At 52.8% G+C, this 19,750-nt stretch overlaps 1 protein-coding gene across 7 annotated transcripts in view; it reads left to right on the top strand.

Moving 5' to 3' along the window:
• Positions 1 to 19,750, top strand: part of CEP128 (centrosomal protein 128) — a 647,014-nt gene that overhangs the window by 34,515 nt on the left and 592,749 nt on the right. For all 7 annotated transcript variants that reach the window (XM_029597698.1, XM_029597700.1, XM_029597703.1 and 4 more), the window contains exons 4-6: positions 8,031 to 8,160; positions 10,683 to 10,804; positions 14,628 to 14,719. In XM_029597698.1, the coding sequence (XP_029453558.1) occupies positions 8,031 to 8,160; positions 10,683 to 10,804; positions 14,628 to 14,719 (344 nt within the window). The remainder of the gene's footprint in view (positions 1 to 8,030; positions 8,161 to 10,682; positions 10,805 to 14,627; positions 14,720 to 19,750) is intronic.

Genomic DNA, 19,750 nt, shown 5'->3' with positions numbered 1-19,750 from the left:
TGGTATATTATAAATGGTGTTGAATGACTTAAAATAAACAACTGTTGCCAGTGGTGTGGATCCTGGTGCTGACTCGGTGTGTGCAGGGGTATCTCATGCATATTCATCGGGGGTGCTGAGCTCGGGTCTGGGAAGCCCTGTGATAGAGCAAGGTGGGCTCTTCCCTGCCAGCTGTGGCCCTTGTACGAGTAAAGCTGTCACGCGGTGCTCGGGCCTTGTCTGCACGCGCCCTACAAGGAAAGGCTTAATTAGCGTCAGTGAATGGCAGGGATCTGGGGAAGCAGTGCTCTCTGATCTCCGCTGAGCCCAGGAACCTTGTTTTTTTTTGGTTCTTGTTAGAGGGGAGCAGTCGCTTCCATTTGCTGTTTTTTTTCCCGCCCCGCTCCTATCCCTGATCCCACGGCTGTAGCTTCACGCGCTGCTGTTGTGAGAATGCCTCGGAGTTTTCTTTTTTTGTTTTGTTTTTTTCTTTCCCCCCTCCAACAGGATTGTGCCCTTGGCCTGTAATTAAAGGGGGGAGAGGCTGGTGGGAATGCGCTTCCTATCTCCGGGCACATACGATAATTAGCCATAATAAATAATTAGTGTTGGAGGAAGCCCACGCGCTGTGCCAGGAAGGTAACCTGAAGGAGGCTCTCGGCTTTTGCTTATATTTAGAAGCGGTTTGAAAAGGATGTTGTGTTTTTTTTTTTGTTGCGGGGATGGGCAGGCGAGGCATCCGGTTTGAGTGGCAGTTAAGTTCCCCCCCCCCCCCCCCCTGCTCAGAATAGCAAAGGGCGGAGGAGGGTCAGAAGGAGAAATGGCAAATAAAACGAATGCGGCTGCATTTACTTCAGTCAGAAGAGGGCAAGGATTCTCCTTTCAGCTGCATATATAAGCTGCTCTGCTAAAGTGGCTTCCTGTCCATTGATCTGGTAACAAGCCCGAGAGCGCTTTAATGGGGCCAGCACGGGGCTCCGTGCAGTAAGGAAGGAGTACAAGGTGTGGGCTGGATTTCACTTCCTTAATGCACTCACTATAAAATAAAAAAAAGTTAGCTCCAGATTCAGAAAGCTACTCGCATGCCAATCAGCATCAGCACTTAAAAACGTGGCCTAAACTCAAAAATATGTCCCCCAAAAAACCTAGGGAGCCTAAATCATGTTTAATATGCACATGGCATGGTTTGTGCTTCTGGAACAGGGTTTCTGCACACCAACCATAGGGCCTGATTTTCAAAAGCATTTACCCGGGTAGAAATGGGTTTTACTTGAGCAAATGGCTTTTGAAAACTGGTACAGTAGTGGTTAGATTTGCATGCATTACCCCGTAGTGAATATTCACTACGGGGTAATGCATGCAGATGTATGTTTTATATGCATTGTGATTCGCACCCCTGCCCTAAAAGTGAGGAGCATAAAAGCGCAGCATTTCTGCGTATAAATGACAGAATACATTTAAAAAGGTAGGTATTGTTGATTAAAGCATTCCATTGTGAAGATTATTCATTATCAAAGTTAATGCAACCTTTATAGTAACGTCCGCATTTTACACTCTGAGCAAAATTTCTTAAGGGAACCAAATTTTAAGGATTATAGCTATCAGGAAGTGCAAGGCAGAGCCTTTTCTAGAAGGGACCAAAGATGTGGAATAAAATTAATAAAGGATTTGAAATTTTTTAGGAAATCTTTCCCTGTACGTACCAGGATCAGTCCAGGACACCTGGGTTGTGACTCCGCACCAGTAGATGGAGACAGACTAAAACTTGTGGGCGGAGCCATATATGCCCCTGTGCCAGTCACAGCCCCTCAGTCTTACTCTGTCTCCAGTAGGTGGTGCAGGTTTGGTCACAGCCCTGGTTCCCTGGGGTTTTTTCTTTATGGTCAGGGTTCCTTGGTTAGTTAGTTTTGTTTAGTGTTAAACACATAAGTTTTCTGCTTTTTTTCTGATCTTTGGATTCCCGCTGGTCCTGCCTCCCAGGGGGGTTTTGGAAAGTCCTGAGGGGACCATCCCCCCCTGGTTGAGGCCGCTGCTAGGGTCGAGGACCCGCCTTTTGCAGTAGCAGCGTCGGGGGTGACACCGGGGAGCCCGGTTCACTCACCCCCGCTGGAACACAGGCCTCAGGACCGAGGACAGCGGCAGTAGTAAAAAAAAAAAAAAGTTTGGCTGTTTTTATTTTGCGGCGGCTCCTGTTTTACTTCAGTGCCGGCTCTCCGTTCCTTCGAGGGGGGGGGGGGGACTGTTGGTGCGCGTCCGCTTCAATTATTTAATTTAATTTAATTTCTTTTTATTGCTTCTCTCCTCCTCCTCGCTCGCGCGGCTCGTGGCATGCCGAGAGGCTCGGTTTGCCGCGCGCGCGGCTCTCTAGAGAAAATGTTTGCTCTGTCAGCGTTTCTGGCGGCGAGGGTTCGTCGGGGGCCGCTCCGGGGGTCCGGGCTCGAACGCCGCGATCGCCGGCGCGCGAATCTGCCGTCGCTGCAGGCCCGGGGGACCCGTTCCCGCTCAGCGCGGGAGCGGCGGCCATTTTAGCATCAGGCCGGGAAACCACGAGGGAGGCAGCAGGAGATGGCGGCTTGTCTCCCGTGCTTTCTCCACAACGGCGACCCGCTGGGGGTGGCCCCGGGGGAGCGGGGTCTCCCGTGCATTCCGGATCTGGGGAGTCCGGTTCCGGGTCTTCCTACTCCGCGGATTTCGCGCTCTTATTGCGTAAGTTTTTAAAATGCAAGCGCCGCAGTAAATCCGGGAAGACAGGTGCAGCGAAGGGATCTGGCAGATCCACCAGATCCCGGAAGAGGAAATCTATCACGGGCCCTGATGGGGGCGCCATACGGCGAAGCCGTCCCTTGCGGGGTGTTCCGCAGGACACGGACTCAAGCTCTTCCTCCCAGGGAGAGGATGACCCGGCCGAGGAGCCTCTGGGGGGGGCTGATGGTGCGCCGGATGAAGGTCCGTCTCAACCAGCAGGGGGAAAAGGAAATCCTGCCGTCGAGGGGGACGGCCCTAAGGTGGTTCGCTTGTTCCGTAGGGAGGAACTGTCCCCGCTTATCCCGGCTATACTCCAGGAGCTGGGAGTGGAAGCGCCTGCGGTGGTGCCCAGACAGGGAGCTAATATGGACCCAGTTCTACTGGGCCTCACGGGGCCCACAGTGGCTTTTCCGTTCATCTTTACGGTCTCGGACATCCTGTTCCGGGAGTGGGACACTCCGGAGCTGGGCCTCAAGGTGAGCAAGGCCATGAGGAGGCGCTGGAAACTGCTCCGTCTGCCGAAAGTGGATTCGGCGGTGTCCGCCGTAACGAAGCGGTCGACGATTCCTGTTACGGGAGCCACAGCTCTCAAGAATATCCAAGACAGGAAGCTGGAGGTACAGCTAAAGAAAATTTTTGAGGTGTCCGCTTTAGGGGTCCGTGCAGCCATCTGTAGTAATTTCGCTTGGCGGGCCAGCCTGCGCTGGGCACAGCATCTGAAGGCTAATGCAGGTCTCTCGGAAGGGGAGGCCAGGCAAGCTGATCAGCTCAAGGCGGCGATTGCTTATAGTGCTGATGCGCTCCATGATCTCCTTCGGTACCTCGGCTAGATCCATGGTTTCGGCGGTGTCGGCTCGTCGGCTCCGCTGGCTTCGCAACTGGGCGGCGGACGGATCATCCAAGGCCCATCTAGGGGCCCTGCCGTTCAAAGGAAAGTTGTTGTTTGGCAAGGAGTTGGATGAGTTGATGTTGTCCCTTGGTTAGAATAGGGCATTCAGGCTGCCGGAGGATCGGTCTAGATCTCGGTCTTCTTTCACGGGCCGTTCCCGCTTCCGCGGCGACAGAAGATCCCGTCCGCAGGGGGCCGCTGGCTCTTCTTACCGTTCGGGGCCCTCATGGTCGTCCTCTTGGTCCCAGTCCTTTCGAGGAAAAAGATTCGGCCGTCAGGGAGGAGCCCAGGGAGGCGCGGGTCCAAAATCCTCCCAATGAGATGAGGCCGGTCCATCCCTCGCAGCAGCTGCGGTCGTTCGTCCCAAACGTGGGAGCTCGGCTGCAGTTGTTTGCCGAGGTATGGGCCCAAATAACGTCGGACCAGTGGGTTCTCGACGTGATAATTCAAGGTTACGCGTTAGATTTTGCACGGACCCCATTCGACAAGTTCCTGGTGTCGCCATGCAAGTGCCCCATAAAGCGCGCAGCGGTAAGGGGAACCCTCCAACGGTTGCAAGCCTTAGGGGCAGTTCCCCCGTGCCCATAGGGCAGCAGGGCTTCGGCCGTTACTCCATTTACTTCATCGTGTCAAAGAAGGACGGCACCGCAAGACCAATTTTGGATCTGAAAGGTGTAAACAGATGCCTTCGCATTCCACGCTTCAAAATGGAGACAATTCGGTCGGTAATTGCCTCAGTCCGGCTCGGCGAATTCCTGGCATCCTTGGATCTCACGGAGGCGTACCTTCACATCGGCATCCAGCCGTCCTACCATCGGTTCCTCAGGTTATGTATCCTGGGCCGACATTATCAGTTCCGAGCCCTTCTCTTCGGCCTGGCCACGGCTCCCCGGACATTCACCAAGGTGATGGTGGTGGTCGCAGCTCAGCTTCGGAGAGAGGGGTTGCTGGTACACCCCTACTTGGACGATTGGCTGATTCGAGCCAAATCCGAGACTCAGTGCCGGCAGGCAGTCAACAGGGTTGTCGCTCTCTTGCGATCCCTGGGATGGGTGGTGAGCCTCAGCAAGAGCCACCTAGTTCCCACTCAGTCTCTGGAGTACCTGGGGGCCCTGTTCGATACCAGGAAGGGCAAAGTGTTCCTGTCTCTGGACAGAGTTCGCAAGCTTCAGTGTCAGGTTCGCCGCTTGTTGTCTCTTCGGCTACCACTGGTCTCTGATTATCTGACGGTTTTGGGTTCTATGGCTTCAACTCTATCATTGGTCCCTTGGGCTTTTGCTCATCTGTGTCCTTTGCAATCAGCGTTGCTTTCCCGTTGGAAGCCGGTGTCGGAGGAGTTTCATCTACCACTTCCGCAAGCAGACCACTTGACTGGCGGAGTGTCTCTCCTGGGGCCCAACTGGACGGTGGTAACCATGGACGCCAGTCTCTCTGGCTGGGGAGCAGTCTGCCTGGGCAGGTCAGGGCAGGGCAGGTGGCCCTCGACCCAAACTCAGTGGTCCATCAATCGTCTGGAGACCCGGGCGGTGCGTCTGGCTCTACAGTCCTTTCTGCCGCTGATACGGGGAAAGGCGGTTCGGGTGTTGTCGGGCAATGCCACCACCGTATCCTACATTAATCGCCAGGGGGGAACGAGAAGTCCTGGCGTGGCAGAGGAGGCGCAGCTCTTGCTAGCTTGGGCAGAGCGCAATCTCAGCGACCTAGCAGCGTCTCACATTGCCGGGGTCGACAACGTTCAGGCGGATTTTCTCAGCCGTCATCATCTGGATCCCGGAGAGTGGGAGCTGGCGCCGGAGACTTTTCACCTCATTTGCCGAAAGCGGGGGACGCCTCATATGGACCTCATGGCTACCTGGCAGAATGCCAAGGCGCCCAGGTTTTACAGCCGTCGGAGAGAGAGAGGAGCCGAAGGCGTCGACGCGTTGGTCCTTCCTTGGCCGACGAGTGTCCTGTTGTACGTGTTCCCTCCGTGGCCGATGATCGGCAAGATTCTTCGGCGCATCGAATTGCATCCGGCAAGTGTAATCTTGGTAGCGCCAGAATGGCTGCGGCGACCGTGGTTCGCAGACCTCTTCCAGTTGTCGATAGCGTCTTCCCTTCGCTTCCAGGGGTTTCCGGGCCTCCTCCGTCAAGGCCCCGTTTGTTCGGCGGATGCGGATCACTTCTGGCTCGCGGCATGGCTTTTGAGAGGCAGCAGTTGCAGAGGAAAGGTTATTCGGATGCGGTAGTCGCTACGTTGTTGCGGGCCCGAAAGCAGTCTACCTCGATGACTTATGTTCGCGTCTGGGTAGTCTTCGACGAATGGTGCACGGAGCGCAATGTGGTTCCTACCGTGGCTCCCGTATCCGATATGCTTTTGTTTCTGCAGGCCGGCGTGGCTAAAGGCTTATCGTACAGTACCCTTAGGGTCCAGGTGGCGGCTCTGGGGTGTCTGAGGGGCAAGGGGCACAAGGGTTCCCTGGCTCTGCATCCAGATGTTGCGCGTTTTCTCAGGGGGGCTAAACACCTTCGTCCTCCATTGCGCCACCCCTGTCCGTCATGGAATCTCGATTGGGTACTCTCTGCGTTGTGCTCGTCTCCTTTCGAGCCCATTAAACGGGCAACTCTCAAGGATCTTACGTTAAAGGTAGTTTTCCTTGTCGCAATTGCATCGGCGCGTCGCGTCTCAGAGTTGCAGGCACTGTCCTGTAGAGAGCCGTTCCTTCGGATCTCGGATTCTGGAGTCTCTTTACGGACGTTTCGGCGTTCCACGTGAAGCAGTCCATTGAGCTTCCAGCTTTTCCCATTCACGATGCGTCGCTGCCACAGATGTAGGAGTTGCGGAGGTTGGATGTCCGGAGGGCAGTCCCTCGCTATCTAGAGGTCACCAATCCGTTCCGAGTTACGGATCATCTTTTTGGTCTCAGGCCCAAAGCGTGGGGGTCCGGCTTCCCGGGCTACGATTGCACGCTGGCTCAAGGAGGCCATTGGTTCGGCGTACATAGTACGGGGGAAGTCTATGCCGCAGGGTCTCCGAGCACATTCTACCCGTGCCCACGCTGCTTCCTGGGCAGAGGCTTCTCAGGTGTCGCCCCAGGAGATTTGCAGGGCGGCTACTTGGAAGTCGTTGCATACCTTTACACGTCATTACCGGCTGGATGTTCGAGACACTGCCGGGGGTTTTGGAGTGGGGGTACTCCGTGCGGGACTCTCTGCTTCCCACCCTCGGTAAGTTAGCTCTGGTACATCCCAGGTGTCCTGGACTGATCCTGGTACGTACAGGGAAAGGAAAATTATTCCTCACCTGATAATTTTCGTTCCTGTAGTACCAAGGATCAGTCCAGGATCCCGCCCCAGCTGCTCTGAAGAATCGGAGAGTCCGCTCGTTGAGTTGTTAGGTTGCTGTTTCTCGTTTTGAGAGTTTTGTTCCAGTTGGGGGTTTTTGGACATGGCTCCCGTTGGGGGTAGTTTCTGTAGTTAGTTTACCTGTCCTATGCTACTTTGACATTACGTATGACTGAGGGGCTGTGACTGGCACAGGGGCATATATGGCTCCGCCCACAAGTTTTAGTCTGTCTCCATCTACTGGTGCGGAGTCACAACCCAGGTGTCCTGGACTGATCCTTGGTACTACAGGAACGAAAATTATCAGGTAAGAAACTAATTTTCCTTTAAAAACGTATCTTTTTAAAGAAGCATATTCTGTATAATTTTAAATTCTTTTGAAAAACTATCTGTTTGTTATAAGTGAAAGATTGACCATTTAATGCTGTAAGCCGCACGGATGGACAAGTTTGAATGTTGCAGATTACAAATGTAACAAAGAAACAAATAAATAAATAATGTTCTACACACAACTATGCGCATAATTGCTGAGTACAGAGCCCCCCTGTAGCATGAGCTCTTGGTTGAGTCCCATAGACCAACGCTCACCCCGGAAACTTTTCTCCACCTCTGACCCAGGAAGGCCTACGCACCTCTCTGGCTGACGCCTTGACTAAGGTGGGATTTGCACAGATTTGTGTGCACGGTTTCGCTCGCGTTTGTGCGCACGGTTTTTCGAGCACCGCTGTGTGTGTGCAATAATACGTGTGCCGCCACACGGTAAAGACTGCACACGGCCCAAGCGCACCTTAAGTGAGGCCATGACACTGCTGTAAACATCTCGCCTGAGCTTTTTCAATTTAAAATCTCTTCCTCGTTTTAGTTTTAAGGGGCACAGTGTTGCTGCTGTGGAGTTTATCCTCGGAGGGCACGTGACGAAATAGAGAAGCAGTGAATTGCTTCCCAAACGTGAGAGTCGTGAAGGACTGAAGGGAAGGAGACAGATAAGCTGATGGGTGGAGGATAACGGTAGGACTCGTCTGGCCTCTTGTGCATCTGGGGAAGGAAAGGGTTTCCAGATGTTGACTGCTGTTTTTATTTTGTTTTCCTGCAGCTGAAAGAGACATTGGAGCAGTCCATCGATCAACTGAGGAGCCAGCGTTTGTCCCGCAGTTCTGAGATGAGAAGTGGTGCGTCCTTGTCCAGTTTATACGCGAGCGACCTGGAAGGTGGAGCCGTCACAGGTGACTGAGGGCATTAGAGCAGAGGACTGCACTCCCGTGTCACGCCACAGCCGGCACTCGGGGAACCAGATCAGAAATAGTCCTGTGAAAACGTCGCTTTCTTTTTTTTGCTATAGATTTCAAGTATTATTTATGTTTGATTGTGGAGAATAAGAGTCTCGCGGTGAAGAGAAATACAGCACCAGACTGCAGAAAAGAGGGCAGGAGCCACTGATTTATAACAAACAGCACAAGCTGGAACATTTATTGGTTTTATTTAACGTTTCTCCTTGGCAAATGCACTGATTTTAAATGGAGCCTAAGTAATGCACTATATAAAAAAGGACGGTGCTCTGTCCAGGTCTGTATTTATGATGTGTAACTAGGAAAAGTACTCCACAGACTAAGAGCCGTGTATTAGCGCAGTGTTTCTTAACCACTGGCCCACGGACCGGCACTGGGCCACCTCCGGCCAGCGTTTGTGCTGCTCTGTGGAGTGACGGTGATTGTGGTGAGGATGAGGATGAGGAGGAGGCGAGGCCTGCCCTGCCCACCCCCGCAGCACAGCCTTCATCCTTCCTCCCTGCCCTCGATGGTGCAGCAGCTGCTGAATGCTAAGGAGTCGGGGTTTGCTCCGCTCTCGGGCCCTGCCTCCCATACGGAAACCAGGACGGGGACTGGGTCAACACAGGGCCTGAGAGCGGAGCAGAATCTTGACTCTGACTCTCCCAGGCTCATTAACATTCGGCTGCGCTGCTCGGTACTGGTCCCAACTGGAAGAAATTCCATGGGGACCGGTATTAATTGTAGTACTGTTTATGGCTGGCAGGGGGCAGGATTTCTTAATTTGTTTTTTTTTTGTTGGTGAGCTGGCGGCTGACTGGGAGGGGAGAAGAGAAACAGAGGGAAGGACTTTTTTTTTTCAATGATAACTGGTGGCTGGCTGGGAGGGAGCGGGAGCTATATCCCTTTTTATTTTCTGAAGCCAATGCCGTTGGCTGGTTTGGAGAGAGAGAAAGACAGAGGGCTTTTAAACAAAGTTTTTTTTTTTTTTTTCCTTAAACTAGCTAAAATCACACAGAGCAGCTGCAGGGCTGACTCATAAGATTAAAGACCAGATTGGGGGAGGGAGTATATCCTACCCCCTGCTAATTTTCTGATGACCCCGGCCTTCATTGGCACTGCAGCCGGTTCACGTAGTTTAAGGAAGGTAGATAGCCGGTCTCGGGCATACAAAACGTTAAGAAGCAATCAGCAGACGTTTATGGAGAGACCTTGAATTGGGGTAAAGTGGAAGAGGTGGATCACAGGAAAGTGAGATGGACATGAGACTTCAGATGAATAAAAAGGAAGCAACATCTTAAACTAGGGAGGCTGATGCTAGACAAAGTGGGCAGATCAGGTACCACAGACCAGTGTTTCCCAAACCTTTTCCTGGATATCAGCAGCGAATGTGCATGAGAGAGATTGGCTTCCCCTGAGGTCTCCGATGTATGCCCCTCTGTTTCGTGCATATTCATCATGGATATCCTGAAAGCCCAGCTGGCTAGAATAGCTGGGAAACATTGCCATAGGCTGCCGCTCACCGTGAGCTTGGAGAACCTCTCTGCTTTCTCACGTTCCTTGCACTGGAACAATATAGGCAGCCACTGAGTGACAGCGGTCGGCTAAATGCGCCTTTCTGGCCCAGCCGCAGTAGGTGCTCCATTCTCCCTCTTTTCTGGGCCCCAAGACCAGCGGCAACAACAAAATGGCCTTCCTGCCACCTACCTGGGAAAAAGCGTCTGGCAGCTGCATCTACCGTTCCATTAGCCGGGCTCCCTCTCGCCAGCACCGCAGCTTAATTCTTCCTTCGCAGCACACGTTTGGGCGCAGAGTGACTGAGCTGGTCACTCCGGTTACAGATCCCCCCGTCTTCCAGGAGACCTTCCTCTCACGCCACCCCCTTGGCGGCTCTGCCCACGGTGACTCGAGGAGCCGGTGTCCGTGTGGCTCCGAGAAGGCGAAGAGTGGTGGAGCTCTCCCTCGAGCTGCTCTGCTAGTCCTCCCTTTAAGAGGGGAAGATTTTGTTGGTGCAGTTGCACAGCTGAGCATGGACAGCAGCTGCCGCTGGGTTCACTTTTCCTGATTTCACATGCATGCAGGCTTTTGTTGCTGGGTACCCTTGAGCGCTGTCTTCATTCCAGTCAGGATGGATGGATGGATGGATGTGTGGCACCTGGCCTGTCTTGTGAGAAACGTATGGGTACTGATCAGAAAGGGTAAAGGGACAAGGAAGAGAGCCCCAAAGAACCCAAAACAGCAGTGAGCACCATGGGGTCCGATTCATGGTGTGGTGCAGTGCGTGCAGGCATGGTCCGAAAGCGAGAGCTTGACTGAAGCCCTTTACTTTTAAGTTGCGCGGTCCATGGCGCTGCCATTCTGATAGAAGACTCACGGTGCTGCTCCTGTGCCACGGGAGGTGGGCCAGCAAAGAAGCCTTGTAAAGTATTTATTTTGCAGAAACTTGTTTTGTCAAAGTTGGTTCTTGTCTCCCTCTTAAGAGAGCCGCCGTTTCCAGCCCACCTCCCCACTCAGGGACTACGGAGAGTCGCTGGGCACCAGGGGCCGGAGGTCCAGGTCTGCCAGCGTCCGCTTTGTTGACGGCAGCAATAATTCCAATCAGGTAAGCAAACAGCCACCCCACCAGGCTGGAGGTTTTCTTAAAAGAGTAGCAAATCTTTAAACTTGTGCTAGTTTTACAGTCCACGTCTGGTTAGTGAGGCCCTTCTAGGGCTGTCAGTGCGTCTGAGACAGTCCTGGTTTTTATCCCAGTCTATCTAGGGTAGGGCTTTCCAGATATCCGTAATGAATATGCATGAGATAAATTTGCGTACACCAAGTCTCCGTGATATGCAAATTCATCTCATGCACATGCATTGTGGATACCTTGAAAAGCCAACTGGCTGTGGGGTCCCCAGACAGGTTTGGGAAGCCATAATCTAGGGCCTTGCATAGAGTTAGCATCTAGATCCTTAGATGTGAAAATAACCCCCCCTCCTATTGTAAGGCTAATTGTACTCTGTGGGCATCCTAGGAAGAGGGCTTGGATCAGGGGTGATCACGAAATGCGTATATTGATGTTCCAAATGGATGTGCATTGTATCCCCCACCTAAGCCTTCCATGGATAGAACGGGGGCAGAGTACATGGGTACGTTTTGTATCTGTGGAGTTGTAGAGATTTTGAAAGGATGCTAATCAGGTAGTTTCCCTTTGAAAATTCGTTACAATATGCAGCCACATACTTGCCTCTTGTGGCTTAATGAAAACTCTCCTCAGAGGGTTAAAAGCAAGACTGGCTCAGTCTGATCCTTATGGCAAGGACTTCATGGAAGCCCAGAAGCTAAGATACTATTTCCCCTGTATCTTGCTTATCTATTGCAGCAGCTACTGGGGAATACCAATCAGGTGCAGATGTCAAAAATGGTCTGGGGTAAGCATGGAAGGTCCTTACTAATGGGAATTGAAATAAGCACAGAGGATCCTTAGCAATTAGAGAGTGAGAAGCAAACCTTGGGATAATTCTTAGTGTTGCAGAAGTGAGGAGTACAACCTGGGGTAGGTACAGAGGATCCTTATCTGTGCAGGGTGAGAGAGGTAAAGCCTGGGATAAGCACAGAGGATCCTTAGCTGTGAGGGAGTGAGGAGTAAAGCCTGGGATAAGCACAGAGGATCCTTAGATGTGAGGGAGTGAGGGGTAAATCCTGAGATAAGCACAGAGGATCCTTAGCTGTGGGGGAGTAAGGGGTAAAGCCTGGGATAAGCACAGAGGATCCTTAGCTGTGAGGGAGTGAGGAGTAAAGCCTGGGATAAGCACAGAGGATCCTTAGCTGTGAGGGAGTGAGGGGTAAATCCTGAGATAAGCACAGAGGATCCTTAGCTGTGGGGGAGTGAGGGGTAAAGCCTGGGATAAGCACAGAGGATCCTTAGCTGTGAGGGAGTGAGGAGTAAAGCCTGGGATAAGCACAGAGGATCCTTAGCTGTGAGGGAGTGAGGGGTAAATCCTGAGATAAGCACAGAGGATCCTTAGCTGTGGGGGAGTGAGGGGTAAAGCCTGGGATAAGCACAGAGGATCCTTAGCTGTGGGGGAATGAGGGGTAAAGCCTGAGATAAGCACAGAGGATCCTTAGCTGTGGGGGAATGAGGGGTAAAGCCTGGGATAAGCACAGAGGATCCTTAGCTGTGGGGGGAATGAGGGGTAAAGCCTGGGATAAGCACAGAGGATCCTTAGCTGTGGGGGAATGAGGGGTAAAGCCTGGGATAAGCACAGAGGATCCTTAGCTGTGGGGGAGTGAGGGGTAAAGCCTGGGATAAGCACAGAGGATCCTTAGCTGTGGGAGAGCGAAGGGTAACGCCTGGGATAAGCACAGAGGATCCTTAGCTGTGAGGGGTAAAGCCTGGGTTAAGCACAGAGGATCCTTAGCTGTGAGGGGTAAAGCCTGGGATAAGCACAGAGGATCCTTAGCTGTGAGGGGTAAAGCCTGGGATAAACACAGAGGATCCTTAGCTGTGAGGGAGTGAGAGGTAAAGCCTGGGATAAGCACAGAGGATCCTTAGCTGTGGGGGAGTAAGGGGTAAAGCCTGGGATAAGCACAGAGGATCCTTAGCTGTGAGGGAGTGAGGAGTAAAGCCTGGGATAAGCACAGAGGATCCTTAGCTGTGAGGGAGTGAGGGGTAAATCCTGAGATAAGCACAGAGGATCCTTAGCTGTGGGGGAGTGAGGGGTAAAGCCTGGGATAAGCACAGAGGATCCTTAGCTGTGAGGGAGTGAGGAGTAAAGCCTGGGATAAGCACAGAGGATCCTTAGCTGTGAGGGAGTGAGGGGTAAATCCTGAGATAAGCACAGAGGATCCTTAGCTGTGGGGGAGTGAGGGGTAAAGCCTGGGATAAGCACAGAGGATCCTTAGCTGTGGGGGAATGAGGGGTAAAGCCTGAGATAAGCACAGAGGATCCTTAGCTGTGGGGGAATGAGGGGTAAAGCCTGGGATAAGCACAGAGGATCCTTAGCTGTGGGGGAATGAGGGGTAAAGCCTGGGATAAGCACAGAGGATCCTTAGCTGTGGGGGAATGAGGGGTAAAGCCTGGGATAAGCACAGAGGATCCTTAGCTGTGGGGGAGTGAGGGGTAAAGCCTGGGATAAGCACAGAGGATCCTTAGCTGTGGGAGAGCGAAGGGTAACGCCTGGGATAAGCACAGAGGATCCTTAGCTGTGAGGGGTAAAGCCTGGGTTAAGCACAGAGGATCCTTAGCTGTGAGGGGTAAAGCCTGGGATAAGCACAGAGGATCCTTAGCTGTGAGGGGTAAAGCCTGGGATAAACACAGAGGATCCTTAGCTGTGAGGGAGTGAGAGGTAAAGCCTGGGATAAGCACAGAGGATCCTTCGCTGTGAGGGGTAAAGCCTGGGATAAGCAGAGAGGATCCTTAGCTGGGAGGGAGTGAGGGGTAAAGCCTGGGATAAGCACAGAGGATCCTTAGCTGTGGGAGAGCGAAGGGTAAGGCCTGGGATAAGCACAGAGGATCCTTAGCTGTGGGAGAGTGAGGGGTAAAGCCTGGGATAAGCACAGAGGATCCTCAGATAGCAGGAGGTGAGGGGTAAAGCCTGGGATAAGCACAGGGGATCCTTAGCTGTGAGGGAGTGAGGGGTAAAGCCTGGGATAAGCACAGAGGATCCTCAGATAGCAGGAGGTGAGGGGTAAAGCCTGGGATAAGCACAGGGGATCCTTAGCTGTGAGGGAGTGAGGGGTAAAGCCTGGGATAAGCACAGAGGATCCTCAGATAGCAGGAGGTGAGGGGTAAAGCCTGGGATAAGCACAGAGGATCCTTAGCTGTGAGGGAGTGAGGGGTAAAGCCTGGGATAAGCACAGAGGATCCTTAGCTGTGGGAGAGTGAGGGGTAAAGCCTGGGATAAGCACAGGGGATCCTCAGATAGGAGGAGGTGAGGGGTAAAGCCTGGGATAAGCACAGGGGATCCTCAGATAGGAGGAGGTGAGGGGTAAAGCCTGGGATAAGCACAGGGGATCCTCAGATAGGAGGAGGTGAGGGGTAAAGCCTGGGATAAGCACAGAGGATCTTTGGTTGTGAGGAATTGAAAGTATTTGTGAGGATCAAGTGGAGTCTGCAGTATTGGACAGCCTAGATGGACCTTGCAAACTTTATTTACTGTCATATTCTGCTTCTGTTTCTTTTTGGTAATTGCCCAGCACTTTAAGCCAGAAGGGCTGTAGTAATAGTGATTATTTGTTTGTTTATAATGTGCATTTATTAACTCTCTCTGATAACATCTTGAAGAAGTGAGCATTAAAAATATACATCAAATACTCATAAAACATATAAATAGAAAGCATAAACCAATAAATTCTGATAAAAACACCAACATTGTACTTTTGTCCAGTCTTTCTGTACATGTGGATTGAATGCGTAACCCATGTGCCTGCTTTGTCTTTTGTAGCTGCATTCCTTACACCAGTCCCTTCGTGACCTCAGCAGTGACCAACTTCGACTGGACGACGACATCGATAGAGAGCTCGCCAGGAGAAATCGGTATATGCCCACTTCATTTTCAAGGGGCAGGCAGGAAGGGATCTGCTGTAGAATGAATACATATAGGGGTAGATTTTCAAAAAGCGCACCTTCGCGTACTTTTGTTGGCGCATCATGCGCAAACAAAAGTAAGCTGGATTTTAGTAGATACGCACGTAGCCGCTAAAATCCTGGATCGGCGCGCGCAAGGCTGCCGATTTCGTGTAGCCGGCGCGCGCTGAGCCGCGCAGCCTGCCACCATTCCCTCCAAGGCCGCTCCAAAATCGGAGCGGCCTCGGAGGGAACTCGCTTTCGCCCTCCCCTCACCTTCCCCTCCCTTCCTCTATCTAACCCACCCCCCCTACCTTTGTCGGGGGATTTACGCCTCCCGGAGGGAGAAGTAATTCCCCGCGCGCCAGCGGGCCTCTAGCGCGCCGAGACGGGACCTGGGGGCGGTTCCGGAGGGCGCGGCCAAGCCCCCAGACCGCCCCGGGCCGAAACCACGCCCCCAGGCCCGCCCCCGAAGCGCCACGTCCCGCCCCCAAAATGCAGCGCCGATCCGACACGCCCCCCTCGAAAAACCCCGGGACTTACGCGAGTCCCGGGGCTCTGCGCGCGCCGGTAGGCCTATGGAACATAGGCGCACCGGTGCGCAAGGCCCTGCTCGCGTAAATCCGGGCGGATTTACGCGAGCAGGGCTCTTAAAATCCGCCCCATAGTGAGCATCTGTGAGACCTTGTGGAAGCAGGAAAGTGGAATATGACCATTTCCTTGCACTCTGGTTGCACCCGTCCATTCTTGGCTAGCATTTCTTGGGGCCAGAGGCAGAGATGCACTCCTAATCCGCGGTGGCATGAAGGGTGGTGAAAGGTCTGAGCCGGGGGAAGGGGGGATCACGATGTGGGGTGCACGCCCTACGGGTTGTGGTCTGGACTCTTGAGATAGCTCAAGCTGTTTGCCGGCCCTGGTGCACTGCTGAACAAGTCTTATTGAGGGTTTGCACCTTCAGTGGTCTGTTTTCCAGTGGCCTGTGTGATCCTAAAGTTCAGAGGCTGATTTTCAAACAGATCCTGCAAGGGTGCTTTCCCTTCAGAAATCAGCAGAGAGCTGAAGGGCTGAAAGTGTCCCCCTGCTTTGTTCTTGCTGTGCTGCTTGAGAGGCGGACAGTGGTGGGATAGTGAGTGTGTTTGTGAACAAGTCACATGCGTGCACTTGAGAGGCGGACAGTGGTGGAATAGGGAGTGTGTTTTGTGAACAAGTCGCATGCATGCACTTGAGAGGCGGACAGTGGTGGAATAGTGAGTGTGTTTGTGAACAAGTCGCATGCATGCACGTGAGAGGCGGACAGTGGTGGAATAGTGAGTGTGTTTGTGAACAAGTCGCATGCGTGCACTTGAGAGGTGGACAGTGGTGGAATAGTGAGTGTGTTTGTGAACAAAGTCGCATGCGTGCACTTGAGAGGCGGACAGTGGTGGGATAGTGGGTGTGTTTGTGAACAAGTCGCGTGCATGCACGTGAGAGGAGGACAGTGGTGGGATAGTGAGTGTGTTTGTGAACAAGTCACATGCATGCACGTGAGAGGCGGACAGTGGTGGAATAGTGAGTGTGTTTGTGAACAAGTCACATGCATGCACTTGAGAGGCGGACAGTGGTGGCATAGTGAGTGTGTTTGTGAACAAGTCGCATGCGTGCACTTGAGAGGCGGACAGTGGTGGCATAGTGAGTGTGTTTGTGAACAAGTCGCATGCATGCACGTGAGAGGCGGACAGTGGTGGAATAGGGAGTGTGTTTGTGAACAAGTCGCATGCGTGCACTTGAGAGGCGGACAGTGGTGGCATAGTGAGTGTGTTTGTGAACAAGTCGCATGCGTGCACTTGAGAGGCGGACAGTGGTGGCATAGTGAGTGTGTTTGTGAACAAGTCACATGCATGCACTTGAGAGGCGGACAGTGGTGGGATAGTGAGTGTGTTTGTGAACAAGTCACATGCATGCACTTGAGTGGCGGACAGTGGTGGGATAGTGAGTGTGTTTGTGAACAAGTCACATGCATGCACTTGAGAGGCGGACAGTGGTGGGATAGTGAGTGTGTTTGTGAACAAGTCGCATGCGTGCACTTGAGAGGGGGACAGTGGTGGCATAGTGAGTGTGTTTGTGAACAAGTCACATGCATGCACTTGAGAGGCGGACAGTGGTGGGATAGTGAGTGTGTTTGTGAACAAGTCGCATGCGTGCACTTGAGAGGGGGACAGTGGTGGCATAGTGAGTGTGTTTGTGAACAAGTCGCATGCGTGCACTTGAGAGGCGGACAGTGGTGGGATAGTGAGTGTGTTTGTGAACAAGTCGCATGCGTGCACTTGAGAGGGGGACAGTGGTGGCATAGTGAGTGTGTTTGTGAACAAGTCACATGCATGCACTTGAGAGGCGGACAGTGGTGGGATAGTGAGTGTGTTTGTGAACAAGTCGCATGCGTGCACTTGAGAGGGGGACAGTGGTGGCATAGTGAGTGTGTTTGTGAACAAGTCACATGCATGCACTTGAGAGGCGGACAGTGGTGGCATAGTGAGTGTGTTTGTGAACAAGTCACATGCATGCACGTGAGAGGCGGACAGTGGTGGCATAGTGAGTGTGTTTGTGAACAAGTCACATGCATGCACTTGAGAGGCGGACAGTGGTGGGATAGTGAGTGTGTTTGTGAACAAGTCACATGCATGCACGTGAGAGGCGGACAGTGGTGGGATAGTGAGTGTGTTTGTGAACAAGTCACATGCATGCACGTGAGAGGCGGACAGTGGTGGGATAGTGAGTGTGTTTGTGAACAAGTCACATGCATGCACGTGAGAGGGGGACAGTGGTGGCATAGTGAGTGTGTTTGTGAACAAGTCACATGCATGCACTTGAGAGGCGGACAGTGGTGGAATAGTGAGTGTGTTTGTGAACAAGTCACATGCATGCACTTGAGAGGGGGACAGTGGTGGCATAGTGAGTGTGTTTGTGAACAAGTCACATGCATGCACTTGAGAGGCGGACAGTGGTGGCATAGTGAGTGTGTTTGTGAACAAGTCACATGCATGCACTTGAGAGGGGGACAGTGGTGGCATAGTGAGTGTGTTTGTGAACAAGTCACATGCATGCACTTGAGAGGCGGACAGTGGTGGCATAGTGAGTGTGTTTGTGAACAAGTCACATGCATGCACTTGAGAGGGGGACAGTGGTGGCATAGTGAGTGTGTTTGTGAACAAGTCACATGCATGCACTTGAGAGGGGGACAGTGGTGGCATAGTGAGTGTGTTTGTGAACAAGTCGCATGCGTGCACTTGAGAGGGGGACAGTGGTGGCATAGTGAGTGTGTTTGTGAACAAGTCGCATGCGTGCACTTGAGAGGGGGACAGTGGTGGAATAGTGAGTGTGTTTGTGAACAAGTCGCATGCGTGCACTTGAGAGGGGGACAGTGGTGGCATAGTGAGTGTGTTTGTGAACAAGTCGCATGCGTGCACTTGAGAGGGGGACAGTGGTGGAATAGTGAGTGTGTTTGTGAACAAGTCACATGCATGCACTTGAGAGGCGGACAGTGGTGGCATAGTGAGTGTGTTTGTGAACAAGTCACATGCATGCACTTGAGAGGCGGACAGTGGTGGAATAGTGAGTGTGTTTGTGAACAAGTCACATGCATGCACTTGAGAGGGGGACAGTGGTGGCATAGTGAGTGTGTTTGTGAACAAGTCACATGCATGCACTTGAGAGGGGGACAGTGGTGGAATAGTGAGTGTGTTTGTGAACAAGTCGCATGCGTGCACTTGAGAGGGGGACAGTGGTGGCATAGTGAGTGTGTTTGTGAACAAGTCGCATGCGTGCACTTGAGAGGGGGACAGTGGTGGAATAGTGAGTGTGTTTGTGAACAAGTCACATGCATGCACTTGTTTTTCCCTCCACCAACCAAAACACACAGAGGTAAATTTTCAAAGGGATTTAGCCAGCTGGATTGATGCCTTTCAGTGGCCCAGGCGAGCAGCTAAATTGAGGCTCTCTGAGTGGCTGAATGTAGCTGTTCAGATTCTGGATGAGGTTACGTAGGGGGGAGTAAGTCAGATGGCCAGTGCCCATTTTCAACGCCAGCTGCGTCACTTCACTGGCCAAAATTAGGTGCTGCTATAAGAGCCCTAAATCTGACCAGCCAACCACCCCATTCTTCCCAACCTCCCATCAGAAGAGAGAAGCTGGTCTGGTACGAGTGGGAGGTCCACCCCCGCCCCAGAGATCCTCCCTCTTGCCTGATAAACCTGACAGCCCCCCACCCCTCCCCTCGCCATTTCCCTGCACCTGATATTCAAAAATGAAAAGATCTCCTACCTCCAGTCTTTCCCGCTCCAGATCCCAGAGTTTCACTCCCCTACGTGCCAACCCCTCCCTCCATTATCCTTCTCCCGACTTCTCACCCGCACCCACCTCTCTCCCACTCCACCCCAGCAAGAAAAAAGAAACTCGTCTGCAGTGCCCAAACGCAGGGGAGGCTGAAGGGCCTCCCTCGTCCCTCCTGCCAGCTCAGCGGTCAGCGGTCAGCCTTGCTCCGTCCCTAGCATTCCCCACTGACTCTGGATGCTGAGCCCAGGGCAGTGCAGGTGGAGGGTGGGGAGAGGGATTATGGAGGGGATGATCTGGTGCTGGGGGAGGGGGAGGAGGAGGAGATTGTGATCTTTAAACCTGGGTGCAGGGAGAAGGTGGGGGGGGGGGATCACATGGGGGCTTTTGAATTTTGAGCAGGAGGGAGGGAAACGGTGGGTAGGAGGCTCCTGCCCCCCCCCCCCCCCCACTGAGCCTTTACATTTAGAGTGGCAGGGAGGGAGGGTTGTGGAAGTGGGGTGGGGGAGGGGGGGGGGGAGAAGTCTTTGCTTGGTGGATCCTGATTTTAGGCGCTGGAGAGCTAAGTTTAAGTGGGCAGAGCAGAGCCCCCTAAATCTTGTAACAATTCTGGTGCAGCATGGAAAAGTCCAAACATGGTGCGTGTCGGGGTCTTAGGTCAGGCAAACGTTCTGTCTGTGCACAACAGCTTATGTC

The sequence above is a fragment of the Rhinatrema bivittatum genome, chromosome 4 (assembly GCF_901001135.1).
Source record: "Rhinatrema bivittatum chromosome 4, aRhiBiv1.1, whole genome shotgun sequence".
NCBI lineage: Eukaryota > Metazoa > Chordata > Amphibia > Gymnophiona > Rhinatrematidae > Rhinatrema > Rhinatrema bivittatum.
Note: the sequence above shows the minus strand (reverse complement) of the source record. Positions and strands in the feature narration are given on the sequence as shown.